At 33.5% G+C, this 18211-nt stretch overlaps 4 protein-coding genes across 8 annotated transcripts in view; all 4 read left to right on the top strand.

Moving 5' to 3' along the window:
- LOC136997253 (uncharacterized) overlaps positions 1-1772 on the top strand; it is a 42117-nt gene extending 40345 nt beyond the window's left edge. Inside the window, exon 4 of the mRNA XM_067347778.1 lies at positions 1536-1772. Within this exon, the coding sequence (XP_067203879.1) occupies positions 1536-1772 (237 nt within the window). The remainder of the gene's footprint in view (positions 1-1535) is intronic.
- Positions 1628-6145, top strand: LOC105669914 (multiple coagulation factor deficiency protein 2 homolog). Of its 4 annotated transcripts, none has more exons than XM_012363130.2 (6): positions 1628-1768; positions 3903-4065; positions 4281-4367; positions 4453-4601; positions 4706-4835; positions 5454-6145. In XM_012363130.2, the coding sequence occupies exons 2-6, from the start codon at positions 3911-3913 to the stop codon at positions 5533-5535; spliced, it is 603 nt and encodes a 200-aa protein (XP_012218553.1). In that variant the 5' UTR covers positions 1628-1768; positions 3903-3910; the 3' UTR covers positions 5536-6145. The 4 variants fall into 4 exon arrangements, with proteins under 4 accessions (XP_012218553.1, XP_067203228.1, XP_012218558.1 ...); XM_012363135.2 differs by lacking the exon at positions 1628-1768 and adding an exon at positions 1921-2390; XM_067347126.1 differs by lacking the exon at positions 1628-1768 and adding an exon at positions 2442-2591.
- Positions 5572-8622, top strand: LOC105669903 (uncharacterized). The gene is made up of 4 exons (XM_012363099.2): positions 5572-5658; positions 6151-6213; positions 6287-6993; positions 7222-8622. The coding sequence occupies exons 2-4, from the start codon at positions 6210-6212 to the stop codon at positions 8248-8250; spliced, it is 1740 nt and encodes a 579-aa protein (XP_012218522.1). The 5' UTR covers positions 5572-5658; positions 6151-6209; the 3' UTR covers positions 8251-8622.
- A 932-nt stretch (positions 8623-9554) lies between these two features.
- Positions 9555-13739, top strand: Rpn13 (regulatory particle non-ATPase 13). Of its 2 annotated transcripts, none has more exons than XM_012363165.2 (5): positions 9555-9895; positions 10059-10175; positions 10518-10854; positions 10918-11063; positions 13398-13739. In XM_012363165.2, the coding sequence occupies exons 1-5, from the start codon at positions 9695-9697 to the stop codon at positions 13626-13628; spliced, it is 1032 nt and encodes a 343-aa protein (XP_012218588.1). In that variant the 5' UTR covers positions 9555-9694; the 3' UTR covers positions 13629-13739. The 2 variants fall into 2 exon arrangements, with proteins under 2 accessions (XP_012218588.1, XP_012218587.1); XM_012363164.2 differs by having other exon boundaries at positions 13224-13739.
- The last annotated feature ends 4472 nt before the right edge of the window (positions 13740-18211 follow it).

Genomic DNA, 18211 nt, shown 5'->3' with positions numbered 1-18211 from the left:
CGTCCTTTCTCTCTCTCTCTCTCTCTCTCTCTCTTCCTCGTCCTTTTCCTCCTTCCTCTCTACACCACCCCGTTTCACCCTCAACCCCTCGTAGTTTATCTCTGTCTCTCTTCGATCCTCAAACACGCACACCCTCTGTTCTCTCGCCTTCTCTCTTTACCTCTCTCTCTCTCTCTCTTTTTCTCTCTCTTCCTCTCTTTCGCCACATCTGCATCCATTCTGCTCATCTCTCACTCTCTCTTCTTCCTCGTTTCTGTTCTCTTCTCTTTCTCTGCCTATTAGTTTCTTAAAAATTCTCGGTCAACTCAAATTTACAGTCACGATTGAATTGGTCTGGCGATGAAACACCTTTAAACTTTCGTGAATTGATTATGACAAATGGTTGTGAAACAGATAACTCGCAAGCCAATATTTTCTTCGTGGCAAACATAGCAAGCACATATACGATATAGAAACCAATAGAGATTTGTAGGTATATATATTGGATATCCACCCAGATAGCCAAGTCAGTTGAAAACAGATTTTTCAAACTATCTGCTGCTGCAAGCTTTGTCGGCAGAAAAATGACAGAATTGATGTAGGATCTGTCACATTCAATGTTATTGAATTTTACACAGTATTCTCTTGTTATGTTTCAGATAAAACGTATGTTTATACAACAGCAAAGAATAACAATGGCATTTGTTAGTTGCAAATTGTTGCAAAAATAGATATTGTATTTATATTTTAATATCCAAAGGAACATTTTAATGTCTGAGGAAATTTCAAAATATATTCAGTGAATATCTGCACGATACGAAAGTATTATGTAATAATATATGATAAAAGATCTGTTTTCTTCATGCAAAACTTTTGCAGTGCGGAATAAAATAGATTGGCTTATTCCACAAATGTACGAACAAAAATATCACTACTGTGATTCTACATTAATATAATATTAGAATTTTATATGTGAATCAAAAGTTAAAATGATTTATTTTATTCATTTCTTGTTTTTAATTAATAAGATTTTTTTACGACGTATAAAAAATTTTGACGATGTATTTTAATATATTAAAAAAACAAATACGATGCTTCAACTTCCAATACTTCTTTTTCTGTCAAAACCTCTTATCTATAAATAGAGATATAGCATAGTGATTTTTTATATATGTATTATAGAATATGCACAGAACAAAATTTAATTATTGGCATTGTTATTCATTTGCATCTATACAAAACTTACAGTTTACGAGAAAATCCTTAGCTTTAATTATACTTGATCCAAAATTGTCGTCACATGTTTAAGTCGAGAGAATTTTAAATTAACCGAAAAATCTTACATACATTAATATAAAATATATAAAATTTATATTTGTACATTGATATGCAATAAAATAAATTAAATGATAGTCACAACTTTAAAAAAGAGACGTCACATGCGATCTCGGGAGAAAGTGAGAAACTCAATGAGCTCAGGAGTCGAATGAAGTAATCCACACGTTTATTCCACGTGGCAAAGAAGCGAAATAATCGAATTAGCCGACTTTTCGCAGGGATTTTGGACGAAAACGAAACGAGAGCCCGCTCAAAGAGAGCGGCCGTCCGTACGGAGCAACTCGCGTAACACGCAAGCTCCGCGGAAAAACGTCGATAAGCGTTGTGCGTCCTCGCCGACCAAGTCGAGAGCAACCGGGTCGAGAACAGAGGGTGGATCGAAGTCGATCGAGTCCGCGTACGGGGAAAATCCACCGCTGACCGAATCGATCGACCACCACGTCGAAGACAGGTAAAAACGAGTTCGTCACCTGCGTTTCAAAGCTTGAGAACAACGCTGCGGAGATCCGAAGTCCCGGTCCTAGGTTATGACAGCCTAATCTGGAGCTCCATCTACCCCACGGGGTGACTACCCTCTCTTCGTTTGCGAGATGCCCGCCGATAGTCACGGGCGGCGAGTGCCCCGCAGGGGATCGCTTAAAATTGCCGACGAGAAGCACGGAGGTGCTGTGTTTCGCGATCCGGTAGAAACGATCGTAGCAATTTTCCCTATAACATTGTAGAAACGTATGCCCAATTCCAGCGATAGATAATTTATCGTAGATACGTGTACATCTCTAAATATCTCTAAACATAGGTTTGTCTCGTTTTTCTTTCCGCAAGAGAAGTCGTGAACGAAAATATAGATATACGATGCAAGGGGTTTTGCGAATGCAAATCGTGTCGTTGTGCAGAATGTTAACACACTTGTACGCAGCCAATCTCCGCCGGCAACACATCGCTACATGGTCAACTCGTTAGTGTCAAATCCGTAAGCTTATCCGCGCACCCGGCGTAGATAGGAGATTCTTGCCAGTCCCAACGATGCGAAGGAGAATATCGAGTAGTTGCAGGTCCCCTGTAAGGCGACACAGGTACATATGGGCTCTCCGTTGAATGGACCAAATGATATAAATTATTTATAGATTTCGACACCAGAGAGACAGAAAGACAGGCGGGCGCGGAGGGTGTTCGAATTGGGGTGCGGCGAGACCCTAGGGGGTCCGCTCACGCATCGGAAACCTCTCGGGGGGCCTTCCCCCCTGCAGCATATGCATTCTCGCTTCGAGACCACCGTAAGCCTATAGAAAATTGATTCCTAAGTACCCCGTATTCGTGTCGGCGTCTCGTGCGTCTTTTAACACCTACATCAGTATTTGTTCTCCGCGTTCTCGCAAATACTTTGCGTTCAAGAAGTGATGAATGTTGCGTTTGACGTTAACCCCCGATCACATTATTTTGTCTTCAGATAATGAAATAAATATTTAATATTTTTTAGTATGCATAAAATAAAAGCATAAAAATTTTCAATTGTGCTATTCGCTATTCTTGACCAAACATCGAAATAAAAAGTTAAGTATTGAGAATTAACCATTTTGAGAATGCGGGAATTTTACTGAATATTTCGACCGTGTATTTAATGCTAAATGAGGGCAATATATTTTATTTTATTTTCAGATTGCATTCTATATTAACACAAAAATCTCAGATACGTGTATTTGTAGACATATAAACTTTTGTATAACGTTTTAAATTTGCAATTATTAAATGTATGGTACATTTTATCCTTAAACATTTGCGTATATTGAATAAAATTTAATGTTATTAACTTCTACTGGTCATAATATTGTCCTATATAATCGTACGATATGTTATATCGAGTACTTTTGAGTTTTCGAGCGCGGTCTTGTAACAAATCACGACGGGCCCGCGATCGCGCAGCACACCCCCCGGGGTCCAATCTAAATCAATGGGCTTGTGGGTAATCGCATAATAATTACTGGGACTCCCTCTACCGCCCATCTGTCGCTGACCGACAGGGTGTCCGACCCTTAGAAAAAGCAGTAGGTACTCTACCACGGCGACACACCCGATGAACATGTCCCAGCAGGTCCCATTGTCGATAGGCACAGTTCGGAATGTCGTGAATGCCCCTCGATAGTCACCACTCTTTCCAAACTTACTTTTGATCATGAAAACCATCGCGGAATAAATGCAATTCATAAATTGATATCTTGCTTAAATTTTTGATTTTATAAATCGTTTGTTAAAATTTTGTATTTATATATAAATATTTAATATGAAATCTAATTATATCTTCTTTTATTATAATACCATTTAGCGGTACAATATTTTGTGAAAAGAGAATTTGAAATTGTATACGTTGCTAAAGACACGAAAAAGCATTCCTATAATAAGTTATAAATTCAAATATTTCAGCAGCTAAACTTTCGATATTAGGCGAACATAATTTAGCAAAATAAGTTAAATTTTAATTATCAGTTTATTTCAATTGTATTCGATGAAACACATTCAGCGCTTTATATATATGATGTATTATTTTTTAACTTGTATTTAAATATTTACAATATGATAATTTATTTCAGATAACGAAATGGGGACAATATTTTTAATTAGTTTGTGGCTCGGCCTAACAAGTGGCCACTTTCGTGGACCACATCATCCTAGGAGCAGCGTATCCCATCATCATTATACACCACAAAATGAAGTCAAATTAACGCAGGATTCCGAACTCCTTCACGATGCCACGTAAGTTGAAAAACAAATAATAAATATTATTCAAGTAAATTGTAATTAATATAATACTTATTTGTATATAAAATAATTTGATATAGATAATTATACATCTTCCTGAAATATTTCATATTTTAGTAAACTGCTAATTACAGTAATATTCGAGTATTGAAATATTTTCAATGTAACTCTCACAAATAAAAATCCATGACTTTATTTCACAATTTCAGGCATTTAAAAGAAGACATGGGACCTATGGCCGATCAACTTAATTTTTCAACAATGACTGAGCATGAAATAGAATTTCATTATTTTAAGTATGTTTAAGATATCGGAATTTGCTTCTCTTATACAGGAAATTATCAAACTGTTTGCAGTTACTAATTTATTTTGAATTTGTAGAATTCATGATTTCGACAATAATACGAAACTAGATGGATTAGAGTTTCTCCATGCTCTTCAGCATACTTTCCATGAGAGTAACTTTGCCGAAAATGATGACGAAAATGACGATGTGATGCAGTCAAAACCAGATTTATCTTGGATTGTTGGTATGTATGTCTGCTGAATTAAATTGATATGATATAAAAAAATATAAGCACGCACATATACATTTAATGCAATAAAAAAGTATTCAATTTTTTCTTTTTTTTAGAACTGATAGACAGAGTGTTGGAAGAGGATGATTTAAACAACGACGGATATTTAGAATATCTCGAATATGTATTGGGAAGAGAAAGAGATCATACTGCACAAGAGAAACGTAACAAATTTAAAATCGGAACGTAAGAAAAACTTTATTTAAATAGAAATATACAAACTTGCATTGTGCATACAAAGAAGAAATACGATCAAAAGAAATATGAAATAAATTATAAGAGGTAATATGAATAATGCACAAAATTGACGTTCTATTATATTATGTCATATATGTGCTTAATTACTATATATAATTTTTTATTACACATTAATCATATGAAAAATAAAAGATTATATATATTATTTATATAGTAGTAAAACACAATACTTACATTTTCCTTGATAAAATCATATTTGGAATTTCACGGACTTCATATGACTTCTTTTATTTTGATGATGTTTTTAATTGAATTTGACATGAGAAAATCTGCAGAAAATCATTAATTAAATGCTAATGATCCAAGAAGGCTAAAATATATTTGCTTCAAGTGAACTTAATGATTATATGTAATTGACAGTCTGAAAATATATGTTCAGTGTGACGAAAATGATCAAAATAGAACAATAATCAAGAATTTAGAATATTTTATCTTTGTCAAAATGCAGCTATATCATTTATTCTTCAATACTATTTAAATTATATTTATCAGTATATGATTTTATTACGTGCCATCATTTTATTTGTTATTTTTACATTGTATTAGGAATATAAATTTCTCGAAATTACGGGATAAATTAGAAAAGAGATACCTCGGGGCACTAACAAATGTGCTCTGTACTGATTGACCAGTGCCTATGTCTACCGGAAATAGCGATTCTATCGCCATCTAGAGACTGAGAGCCACAAAATGTAAAGGTGTATTCACAGTAACTTGCATAATTATAGGAGCTCTTTATTTTTCAAGTGGGGTAAGTCTAAAATTATAGTGCAAAAACACTAAAATAATTTAATATTTTAAGATTAATTAAAAAAATTTTTAATGTTTTTATATTTTTTTTAAATTTAATATTTTACAAACCAATTTTATCAATTGCGCTAATCAAAGTTGACAACGCATTATTTGATATTTGCGTAAAATTAAACAAAAACTTATTTTATGTATTTTATTTTTGCGGATATATACTATACGTCGATGAAGAATTTATCTTTTTTAATTTAAAAGCGTTCTTTATCTTATATATTTTATATTTAAAGCGCGCGTTATCTATCATATATCTTGTATCAAAGATAACTGGTGATAGCAATGTAACAATAAACTGCAAGTTTCGAGTTAAGTTACTCATGACAATTACATATTATTGATTCGTGCAGTGACATAAAACGTAGTACATTGTTTTATTAACATTTAATAATTACTTAAAATTTATTTACTAATAAAGTAGTTGTGAAATTGTATATAGGTAAGAATAAAATAGATGGACTACATTGAAGTGATTATATTGAAGTGATTATAGAAACAATGGGTAATTATACATAACACACTTATAAGATAATTCAGGGAATTTGTTTTTATTTATAATAAAATTATTATTATAGGTGTTAAATGCTCGATTTGCACAAAGAAACGATTTGTACAAATAAAAAAAACTGTAATCTGTAGAAAAAGAGCACAATTGCCTTATAAATCACTCAATGAAGAATATGAAAATGTAAATCCAACATTTTCCATAGAAGAGAATAGTGAAGAGAAAAATTCCATAGAAGAGAATAATTTCAGAGAAGAGAATAATGAAGAGAAAAATTCCATAGAAGAGAATAATGAAGAGAAAAATTCCATAGAAGAGAATAATGAAGAGAAAAATTCCAGAGAAGAGAATAATGAAAAGAAAAATTCCAGAGAAGAGAATAATGAAGAGAAAAATTCCATAGAAGAGAATAATGAAGAGAAAAATTTCATAGAAAACCAAAATTTCATAAAAGAGAGTAATACGACTGTTATTATACCATCTAAATTTATTACAATAAATGATTTTATTACAAGATGGGTTTTATGGAAGGATGAATTTTTCATCTACGTGAAGGACATGGACCAAGCAGAAGCTAATAAGCAGACGTGGGGTATTATGCTTTTAAATCTTATGGGCCCTGTTGGTCAAGAAATACACAGAACATTTCGCTTCTATGATGACAATCCAAAAGAAGATATAAATGTATTGATCAAAAAATTTGATATTTATTGGCTGTATGGAAATAGGAAAAAAAGAGATAATGAAAATATCGATATATATGTAAATAAATTAAAGGTATGTTGATAAGATATTTTATTTATCAAGTGAAAATACTTTGATCTACTTTTTTATATCATCATAAACATCGTGATTTATTTTTTTTATTTGCAAATAAGATCTAGTCGATAATTAATAAATAATTTTCCTGCTTAAAATAATTCAGCATAGTAAATATTTAACAAATAATACATTTCCACATTTCCACGATTATACGAATACAATTTTTATAATTATTCCTAACAGCACGCTGCACTTGTACGGAATTATACTGATCCTGCGAGCATAATGAAAGAGAAAATAATACAAGATATCAAAACTCAACGGTTCGTAGGAGAAGCTGCATACTTCATAGAACGTCGAGGAAAAAATCTGATATCATATTTACGAACGTTAGATATCAACGATGTTATTCTTTTTTGGAAACAATGTGAAGATTTAATGCCACAAAAAGATTGCGAAGATTTAATGTTACAAAAATCTTTAACGAAATCTTTAACAGAACTACAAAAAAGTTGCGAAGATTTAATACCACGAAAAGATTTAACGAAATCTTTAACAGAACTACAAAAAGATTGCGAAGATTTAATGCCACAAAAAGGTTGTGAAGATTTAATATTACAAAAATCTTTAACGAAATCTTTAATGGAACTACAAAAAAGTTGCGAAGATTTAATACCACGAAAAGGTTTAACGAAATCTTTAACAGAACTACGAAAAGATTGCGAAGATTTAATGCCACAAAAAGGTTGCGAAGATTTAATATTACAAAAATCTTTAACGAAATCTTTAACGGAACTACAGAAAGGTTGCGAAGATTTAATGTCACAAAAAAATTGCGAAGAAGCACTGCAACAAAACTCTTCCCATGTTATCTCTAATATAATCGAATGTACTCGATGTGGTAAAAAACATAACCGGAATCAATGTCCAGCTTGGGGTATACAATGCAGTGTATGCAGACAATTTGGCCACTTCACAAACAATTGTAAAGTTAAATATGTAGATGATTGTACTAAATGCGGAACGCGTCATATTCTATCACGTTGCCCAGCATTTGGTGAGTTGTGTACAAAATGTGGCAAAAAGAATCATTTCACATGGAAATGCTTATTTTCTTTTGAAAACGATTATTCAAGATGCAATATAAAGCGCAATGAATTAGAAACAAACAAACAAACAAAGAAACAAACATATCGCCGACGTCGTCGTAATAGACCAAAAAACTTAAAAATAACTTCTGTGAATCAGGTGGACAATAAAACAAACAATTAATTTGTTGCTTTTACATTTTATGTAAAATGTATTTATTAGTTTAATAATTACTCAAAATAATTCAAGATAAGTTTTTTTTTAAATAAATTTAAATTTATTAATTTTTATATATATTTTTCTTATTTTTAGATACTCTAGTTTTTTAAAATTTATTTATCTTTTTCTCGCATCTTTTATATATTATATAGAAAGTTTTTTTCACTTTAATGTGAATGTTATGTTTACTTTATAAAACAGAAGAATCTTTAAATTAATGAACTACAAATAAGTGATCATCTTACTGCAATGGAAAGAATGTTTTTTGTATTGAAACCAAGGTTGAAGAGTCCCAATGCACATACAAACCGGCGAAGAAAGTCGGAAATACAAAAATTTATCAAGTAATTAAGCTATTAAAATGTGTATTTGTTTTCTATTATTCTTATTTTAAGATTGGGTCTATAGTTCTCTGTATGTGTATAGTTTTATGAATTAATTATAGTGATTGTTATGTAGTAAATATTTATCGTATAATACATATAAATTGAATGTAAACTTGTTTTATAATTTAGGCATTGTAAAGTCAGTATGTTATCAAAAATAATAAATAATTTTTAGAACACTGCTTTGAAACCATGTAAGGATTCTTTTCGAAAATCCTTAGATTCAATGTGAACAACTTTAACATGATTTACAAGACCAGAGAATAGCATAAATACTTTAAAAAAGAAATAGGTATATATTTTGATGATATTGAAGTTACATTCTATTTTGTACAATACCGCGCCTATGCAAGCGCCACGAAGATCATAGAATACAACAAGAAGTTATTCGGAAACTTTGGGCGGTATTCATAGTCCCTTCTTATATTCAAAATCGTCTTAAGCACGGACTTATATTCGCTCTCTTCGTCAAACATAGATTGTGTCTGACGAAGAGAGCGAATATAAGTTCGTGCTTAAGACGATCTTGAATATAAGAACGGACTATGGGCGGTATTCATAGTCCGTTCTTATATTCAAGATCGTCTTAAGCACGAACTTATATTCGCTCTCTTCGTCAGACACAATCTATGTGTGACGAAGAGAGCGAATATAAGTCCGTGCTTAAGACGATCTTAAATATAAGAACGGACTATGAATACCGACCTATGAATACCGGCCTTTGAAACATAATGCGCCCTCTACTAAAGTGATCAACGCACTATTAAAACATAAAGTTCAGTCGGTAAAATAAATAGTGACTCAACTACACTGCATTACTAAACGAGTTGGACATAAAGATGGCGTGTTAAGTACCTCCTCCCTTTAGTTATTTCTTTCCTTTTCCTTCATGGTCTGTTTCACGTCGCCATCTTAAAGTGCAGTGTCATCGGCGGGCTTCGTGTTGCTTCGTGTCAGTACTCGTGAGCAAGGTGAAGAATTTGTTGGTCGCGTTAAACAGCAATTTTTTTATATCAGCAAATATGTCTAGTGGAGCGCTTTTTGGTAATAATACTTCGCGCAGCACCTCGAAAAATCTTGTAGAGTTTAAAGCTGGCAAAATGACCATGAAAGGAAAGATGGTTTATCCAGACACTCGAAAGGGCCAGCTTTATGTCTGTCAGTCTGAAGACTCGTTAATGCATTTCTGCTGGAAGGATCGCACAACCGGAGTAATCGAAGATGTACGAATTTTTATTCTCTACAAAAATTTTTGTAGATAGAAAAACTGCAAGACGTGTTCTTCTTGTTCAATCTTATTTATCCAAAAATGCTTTTATTAATTTTATTTTATTATATATCTGCAGTTATAATTAATATATATTTCTAATTGAGTATGTTTTTCAGGACCTGATTATCTTCCCTGATGATTGTGAATTTAAACATGTTCCTCAATGCAAGACTGGCAGAGTGTATCTTTTAAGATTCAAATCATCCAGTAAAAAATTCTTCTTTTGGCTACAGGTAAGAAATAAAATTTTTTAATATATTATAAAAACTGGAATTACTGTTAAACTGGAATCTATTAATTTACATTAGATTATATTGTTTTAATTTTAAAATTTAAAATATCTTGTAAAGATATATTTAGTTTACAATGTAATATTCTTTATTTTGCAATCTACTATTGTTAAAACAATATTGTTAAATATATACGGTAGAAGAGCTTCAAGAGTTGAAGTTAGTGTAAAAATTTTATTTTTCTTATAGAAATTAATTTGTCTACATTAGAGACAGTTGACCTTTTCATTGTTTTATTTAATATTGTTAACATTATTTTATAAAATGTATATCTTTTTATTATAGGATCTTAAAACAGATAAAGATGAGGAACTCTGCAGAAAGATTAACGATGTACTTAATAATCCACCGACTCCTGGATCCCAAAGAGGTGGTGGTGCTAATGCAGAGGGAGATCTTCAGAATTTATTAAATAATATGTCACAGCAACAGCTCATACAGTTATTTGGTGGTGTTGGTCAAATTGGTGGCCTGGGTAGTTTATTAGGTACAATGAATAGACCGCATGGTGTTCAAAGCACAAGAGCTTCCACCACGACTACATCCACTCCAGCCACTACGAATATAGCCAGACCGCCCCATTCGCTCACTCCTGGACCTAATACAGACTCCAAATCTTCAAGTAAGTTAACCAAATAAGTTTAATCAAATATCCTACAGCATACTCTAATGACATACTATTTAGGTAATAATAAATCATCTGCGAGAACACCAGCTCCGTCCACGCCAGCCACGACGGCAACAACTGCTAACAACAGAATACAGCTTAGTGATTTGCAAAATTTTCTATCAGAAATTCCAACACCACCTCGGGCAGAACCAGCTGTTCAGGTAATGTCATCATTTCTTTATATCTATTATTAAATTTATCTTACCACATACATATATTCTGACAACTTTTGACTTTGATTGGAGAATAATCAAATTTGCTAACAAATTGAATGATATTGTGTCAATGGATAATATTATATACAAAGTATGATATAATGTAATATTTTTTTAAATTATAACACAAACTAGTTTTGAATTAGCATGAAATAATTAAAGGATAGAAACTAATAGAAATATTTTATGAGTTGAAAATGCCTCTGTCGTAAAATTCTAGAGTTTATATCAGACTATGTATTGAAAATTGAGATCACAAATTGAAGATTAGAATTCAATCAATCAAGTAATGTCTCAATCTGAGCCCACTTTGACCTGATAGATCAAATTCCAATCTCAAATATGCAATTTTCAATCTGCAATATGCAAACTTAATGCTTATGACTGTATAGATTATTTAAAAACTATTAAATATTCTTTTAATTTAATTATTAGTTTTTCATTTTTATTCAACATAAATATTGATATAATTTTGTCTATAATTTTGGTATTAGTTATTTTTTAATGCATTATGATAGAATTTATATTTAAAACTTACAGTAAAAAAATCTTCAATCATGTGTCAATAATGCACTTACACTTTTATTTATATTTAAAAATTGTTTGAATATTTATGATAATAATTGAGGCTTATTGCTTAATAAATCAACCTTTTGAAGTCTGTTTATGTTATATACATACACAAATAATGCTTTTCTTCATATAAGATTAAATCTTCTCTGATATCTTTTTAAGTTATAAGATATTTTTAATATGTTTTTTGGAAATATTTTATATTAAGATGGATCTTTATCCATAAGAGAGATAAAAATTATTAAATCTGCGACAGATTTGATAATATAGATTATGTATGAGTTATTATTTTTTTATCAAATGAAGAGATAAAAATGATAATAAATATCTACTTGCCATAAGACTATTGCAATATTAATATAGAACAGTAAGAAGAGAACAGAAGAAGAATATCATTTTTCAGAGTGCGTGTATATAAACATGTTTTTATTATGATGTGAAGAAGAATAAGTAAATTATAAAACTACATTTATATAAATGATAATCAGAAAATCTACAATTTTGTGAGCCAAGTAAGACACAAAGAATTCAAAGTATAATTTACTGAAAGATCTATCGTGTGACTAATTGTATATTTTTTACAGCGGCTATCAATATCAGGCATATAAAGTGCTATTCTTGATAACAGAAGTTGCAGAATAACTTTAAGGCTCAGTTAGTGTTTTACATTGAAAGTTGTTGTCTGAGTGAGCAAAACGAAAAAATGGAAACCAATTTTTTATTCTTATTCGTACATATGTAATAACATGTGGTCATATAGTATATTGCTATACTAAAAAAATCATTAACATTGAAAATATTATTGTAATATGTGCATCTAAAGTAACAAAAATATTGGTTAAAGCAATTTGTGGAAATTATGAAATAATGGACTTTGTGCTTAATGTGTATTTATGCTGAATTAGAATTTTAATGTGCTGCTAAATTTATGTGTTAATTATGTGCTTGTAGATAATAACATCATTATAAGTCACATGATGAATGAATGTAACTAACATTTCTACAATGCTGTGTTTGCTCTCTTCTGCTTTTTTAAATTCAAAGGTTTTAATACTCTATAAGAGAACTGCGTAGTACGTCACTTACATTCTCAGTGTTGCATAATCATATAGTCTAGTTTTATATATACCAATATACATCTGAAAGACTAAATTTATTGTATATTTCTTATATCATACACAGGAGGATTATTTTTAGTAATATGTGTTTATTGTTACTATTAGTTATTACGAATTATTTTTAGTATCTTGATAAAAAGAGATATTTAAAGTAGGACAAAGGTGCACAGCATTAATGATTTTAGAAAATAACGATATCAATTTACTAAACCGAATAGTTATTGAATCATAGTATATCGTGAAAAACACTGGAGAATTGAAAGGCAGAGGCATGGTTTTCTCATTGTTCAATACTATCCTTCGTCTGAACTTTTCCTGGCTGTCGGAGACTCTGGCTCTGTTGAGCAGTTGGGGAAGTTTCTCTGGGTATATCTGTTGTTTTCGCCCAGCTACAGCGCAGCTTATTATCCGGCAGAGGGGTGTAGCAACAGAGCTGACCAAAGCCATCCCTGCGGTGATCTTGGACAGCTTGGAGAGCTTCGAGAGTGCCATCATGAACATGCACTTGCCACCAGGGGACAACCTATCTACCACGCTATGGTCTCCCCAGTTCTCCCAGGCGCTATCAATGTTCTGGTCTGCTTTGCAGTCGGGACAGGCGAGCCCTGTCATCCATCAATTTGGCTTGGGACCGGATGCCGTCAATGCCGCAGCCACTGGAAACATCGAAGAATTTGTCAGCGCTCTGGAGTCCGAAGCGAAGAGCGGTCAGGGACAACAAGCGCAACAGGGACAAGACGACAAGAGCAAGAAGCAATCATCATCAGCCACTAGTCCTGATAAGAAGGATGATGACGATGAAGGCATGGCTTTAGATTAAAGATGGAATTTGTACGCCTTTTTGATTTCAAATTTTTTTTTTCTATTTAGTAATCACGCAATGCATCTTATGTTATAATGATCTGCATATAATAAAAATGTTTTCAACAGATGTACTCTTCTCCGATATAATTTAGATAAATTTCAATAACATGCTTTTCAAGTGTGTTTATAAAAATTTATATATAATCCTATATTTATAGATATTAACAAACTTGTTGAGATTGACAAACATGTTGAATAGAAACGGGATATTTAATACCATTTATTAAAATTGCACACACATGTATGGAAATTGGTATATTAAACAATTTTGTATATCGTATATATTGGATTTATTGAACTATGGATATTTAAATAAAATTGAAACTTTCTTACACAATTTATAGGATATAGAATATTTGTCACATATATGTGTGTACGCGTTTAGTGTATTCAAATAAATTTTAAGCAATTGTTCGTGTTATTCAACAGAAAAAATTTTTTTTAGAGATATTGTTTTATTATATATTCTTAATTGTTACAATAGTCAACAATAGAATCGCAATTAAACATAGAATTTAAGTAATAAGAAAACAGAATGAAGAAAAAATACAGTCTAATCGAGCACTTTTGTTTGCGACGCACAAGCGTGTTATTGGTCCTTCACGATAATCGATATATAGTATCAACTGTCCGTTTTATTAATTTCCTGACTGAATTAAATTAAAACAAAAATTGGGTATATTTATAGGTTATTGTATCATCAAATTTTTATTAATAACCAAATTGTATTTAACATAATTATTCACATTAATTGTTTTAGGGGAAAGATTAGGTTAAAAGAGCAATAATGGCTGGATAGATGCCGTGAAGTGTGTTGTCAGGTGTTTACATAGTTGATTCGCAGAAGTATCCTATTGGCTGTTTGATCATGACATCATTCAGGTATGGCTAAAAATCCTAATGTTTGGGTACTTCTGATAGGGTCTTTTTTACCAGATATTTAATAATAGAGTGATAAATTTACATATATAATATAGATACGAACAGTACGAAATACTAAAAAAAATTGTGAATTTTAACTAAGATACATATGATACTGTATGACAATAAGAATGCACAATTAAAATGCACATCCCAGTGCTGCCATCAAATCGTTGCCAGTCGGAGCAACCGTGTGCGGCTGTTCGGTAATCAGTCGAACGTTTGTTTGTAAACAAGCACGTAGGACCCGGGCGTGTATTATCATTTGCGTCGACCCTGAGAGCGGTTGCAGCTGCGCGTCACCGCGTGAATCGAACAAGTAGTGGGGGACTCCCTCGCGAAACGCTGATCGCCGAATGCGCCTCGGCGAAATTCCGCTGAAAAAGCCGCGGTGAGTAACGCGTAAGATCGGACGTGAGCGAGCCCTGTTTCCTGTTTGCAAGTGCATCCGATCGGCCGTTGCAGCGAGCCGCGACGCGCCGCAACCAGTGTCATCGTGAAATAAGCTCCAGGTATCACGATAATGCCATTGTTGTGATAGCGGTACCGCGGCGGCGGTGCTAAACGGTAGGCGGGAGGGAGCAAGCGGGTAGGCAGCCAAGCGGGCAAGCAAGCAGGCAGGCAGTCAGGCAGGCTTAGACCGGTGGTAACAGTGGCGTGGGGAGGAAGCGAGGAACAGCGAGATTGTATGAGAGAGCGCAATACCCGCGCGCGCACCCTACGTACGTGTGCACAATGGCAACCTTGACACTTGGTGATCGTTTTTGGCGGCTGAGCGCCACGGAGATCGCGCGTCTGGCGGCATCGCGTCGCGAGTGAAAGCGACAACAGCGGGCGCACTTCGAACAGCAGCAGCCAGGAACGGACGGTAGAGAAGAAGGCGAGCAGTGTCGAGAGACTCGGGAGAGTGTCGCGTACGTGGACGCCAACATCGGCATTCGGCTTGTAATCGGGAGTTCGACATGTCGCACGCTCGCGAGTTTGTTTTCGGTGTGGAGTAGCGCGACTCTTTGTTTTGATCCGGGGCCGATCGTCTGCGAGCGTGGCCGCCAAGTAGTCGCGTCGCGCATACGGCGTTTCGGCATTTTTTCGACACGCTGTTCGAGAAAACGCGGTCGCGGCGACCATCACGCGAGCGAAGGATCGAATTAAAGGTTAGACGAGTGACAAGTGTCATCGGTCGTTCAGTAGACTGTATGAATCATCGTTCTTCCACTCTCTCATCGTCGTCGTCTTCGTCGTCGTGATGACGCGCGTACAAACTGAAAAACGATAAACCGTAAGGCTGCTGTACGGTGGCGAGCTCGTTTATTAAACACAATCCAGCGAGTCCGTTTACGATATTTGATGAACAAATTTTATTACAAGTTTTATTTCTTGACAAATTACATAGTAATTTATAATATCTTTAGTTAAATTTTAATTAATTAATTAGATGTATACTTTTTATCAGACTATATATTTTTAATATATTTGATACATTTTATGTAAAAATATTTAAAAATTACAGACAGTTATAAAGTAATTTTATACGAATTTCAAACGTGTTATAAGCATCTAGCAGTTTAGCTTTGAAAAAATGTCGAGATCGTGTAACGCGCACACACACATACACACACGCACAAACGCACACACTTCAGATTCAACAACACTAGACAATTTAAAGGTTTGATAAGCGAGCACATTTTTGCGGTTTATCACTTATCGGTTGCCAAAACGTGTGTGGTAAAACGTCTCTTGCACAAGTATCGCGCGACCGATCGGACGACCTAATTTCTTTTTTCATCGTACTCGTAGTGCGACGGAAACAAACATACAGACGCGTATGGGGTATACTTAGGCGTCCACGAGAACGCCTTTGAATGCGTGCGCACGTTGGACGCACGCGGAAGTCTCGGTTCTTTTTCCACATTCGGCGACGTACCGATGACGCTTCAAGCATTACGTACACATAAATTGATCTGAAGGGAAATAATTCAATTTCGAAGCATCAATAAATATTATCACGTAATATTATTTTATTTTATATTTATTTTACATGGTAAATGCGTATTTTTTTATAATGCAATCTTTTTGCGTTAATAACGATGAAAATGAAATTACATTTTTTTGTGTAACTATATTATTAAAGCCGGAATAAATAATCCTGCTATTACTCTTTGAATAAATTAATTTGATAATAAGAAATATTTTAAACGGTTATTTATTTGAAATAATTGAACTTGTGAATTTATTATATATAAATTTTATTTTATTTTTTAAAATAAATATTTTCCTTTGGCTCATTTATGAACATCGCGATTGACAACGACGAAGACGAGATTTCGATGCGAGAAAAGCATTTCGTTTTATTAACCATCTTGGATTTTCAACATTAGAAAGTAGAATTTGGTCTATCGTGAGAAATCATTGGATTTCTAGATCCAACTGAATTAATTATATAAATAACTGAGAATTTCATAATCAAAATATTTCGGAGTTAGCTTAACATTGTCCGCAAATTTACATTTAAATTATATGTTATATTGCAGTGTATAATATTGCATTATGTGTGCCCAATGGTACGTTAAGTATATATTGATTATATGCTCGCAGTAACATGATGCAATCGGACATGGAACGTTTTATTTAACACAAAAATAGCTACAATTTTTTTTCTACAAAACTTTGACATTCTCCGTAATTAGCTCATTGTTATTTTACATAAAACATGTATCATAATAATATATTCCAAAACACGGAGTTCAAATGAAATTTGTCACACGATAAATTTCTCAAATGAAAAAAGTGTGTCGAATGATTCGCGTAAGCCGGAAGTATAGACAGAGAAGTGCTTAACTTATGTCCGATAATGTATGGATTATTGATAGTTTCTCTTGGCTTTTGTCTTCTCATCTGCAGTGATATGCGCGAACGTTCGCATAAACGAATGGCAAACTAGAAATAGCGTTGAGAAATATTACGCCATCGGTTGACATTTGATGACTGCCTTACATCAAGCATATTTTATTTCATATGTGGGTACACACGTGTTTCTGCGAATATCTTTTGTCTTAAAAATGAATACTTTTGCGAAAAGGGACAAGGGATTATATCTTGCGTGTTACATGGGAAAAAATTATCTTATCTATTAGGACCTTGAATAAGTTCTCGCTGTTTTTTTTGTTAAAAAAAAACATTAATTTAAAATATAAGGCTTACAATAACTTTACTCAAAGTATTGTCCATCATTAGAGACCACTTTCTCCCATCTTTCTGGCAGTAATTGAATCCCCCGTCGAAAAAACGATTCATCTTTTGACGCAATCCATGAATCGATCCATTTTTCGGTTTCTTCGAAAGAATGGAAGCGCTGCTCGCTCAAACCATGCGCCATCGACCGAAACAAGTGGTAATCCGAGGGGGCTATGTCCGGTGAATACGGCGGGTGAGGTAGAACTTCCCATTGAAGCGTTTCCAGGTAAGTTTTGACTGGTTTTGCCACATGTGGCCGAGCATTGTCATGTAACAAAATGACTTTGTCGTGTCTCTGCCCGTATAGTGGCCGCTTTTCTTTTAGAGCTCGACTCAAACGCATCATCTGAAGTCGATAGCGAGCTCCCGTGATAGTTTCATTAG

The sequence above is a fragment of the Linepithema humile genome, chromosome 1, assembly GCF_040581485.1.
Source record: "Linepithema humile isolate Giens D197 chromosome 1, Lhum_UNIL_v1.0, whole genome shotgun sequence".
Classification (NCBI taxonomy): Eukaryota; Metazoa; Arthropoda; class Insecta; order Hymenoptera; family Formicidae; genus Linepithema; species Linepithema humile.
Note: the sequence above shows the minus strand (reverse complement) of the source record. Positions and strands in the feature narration are given on the sequence as shown.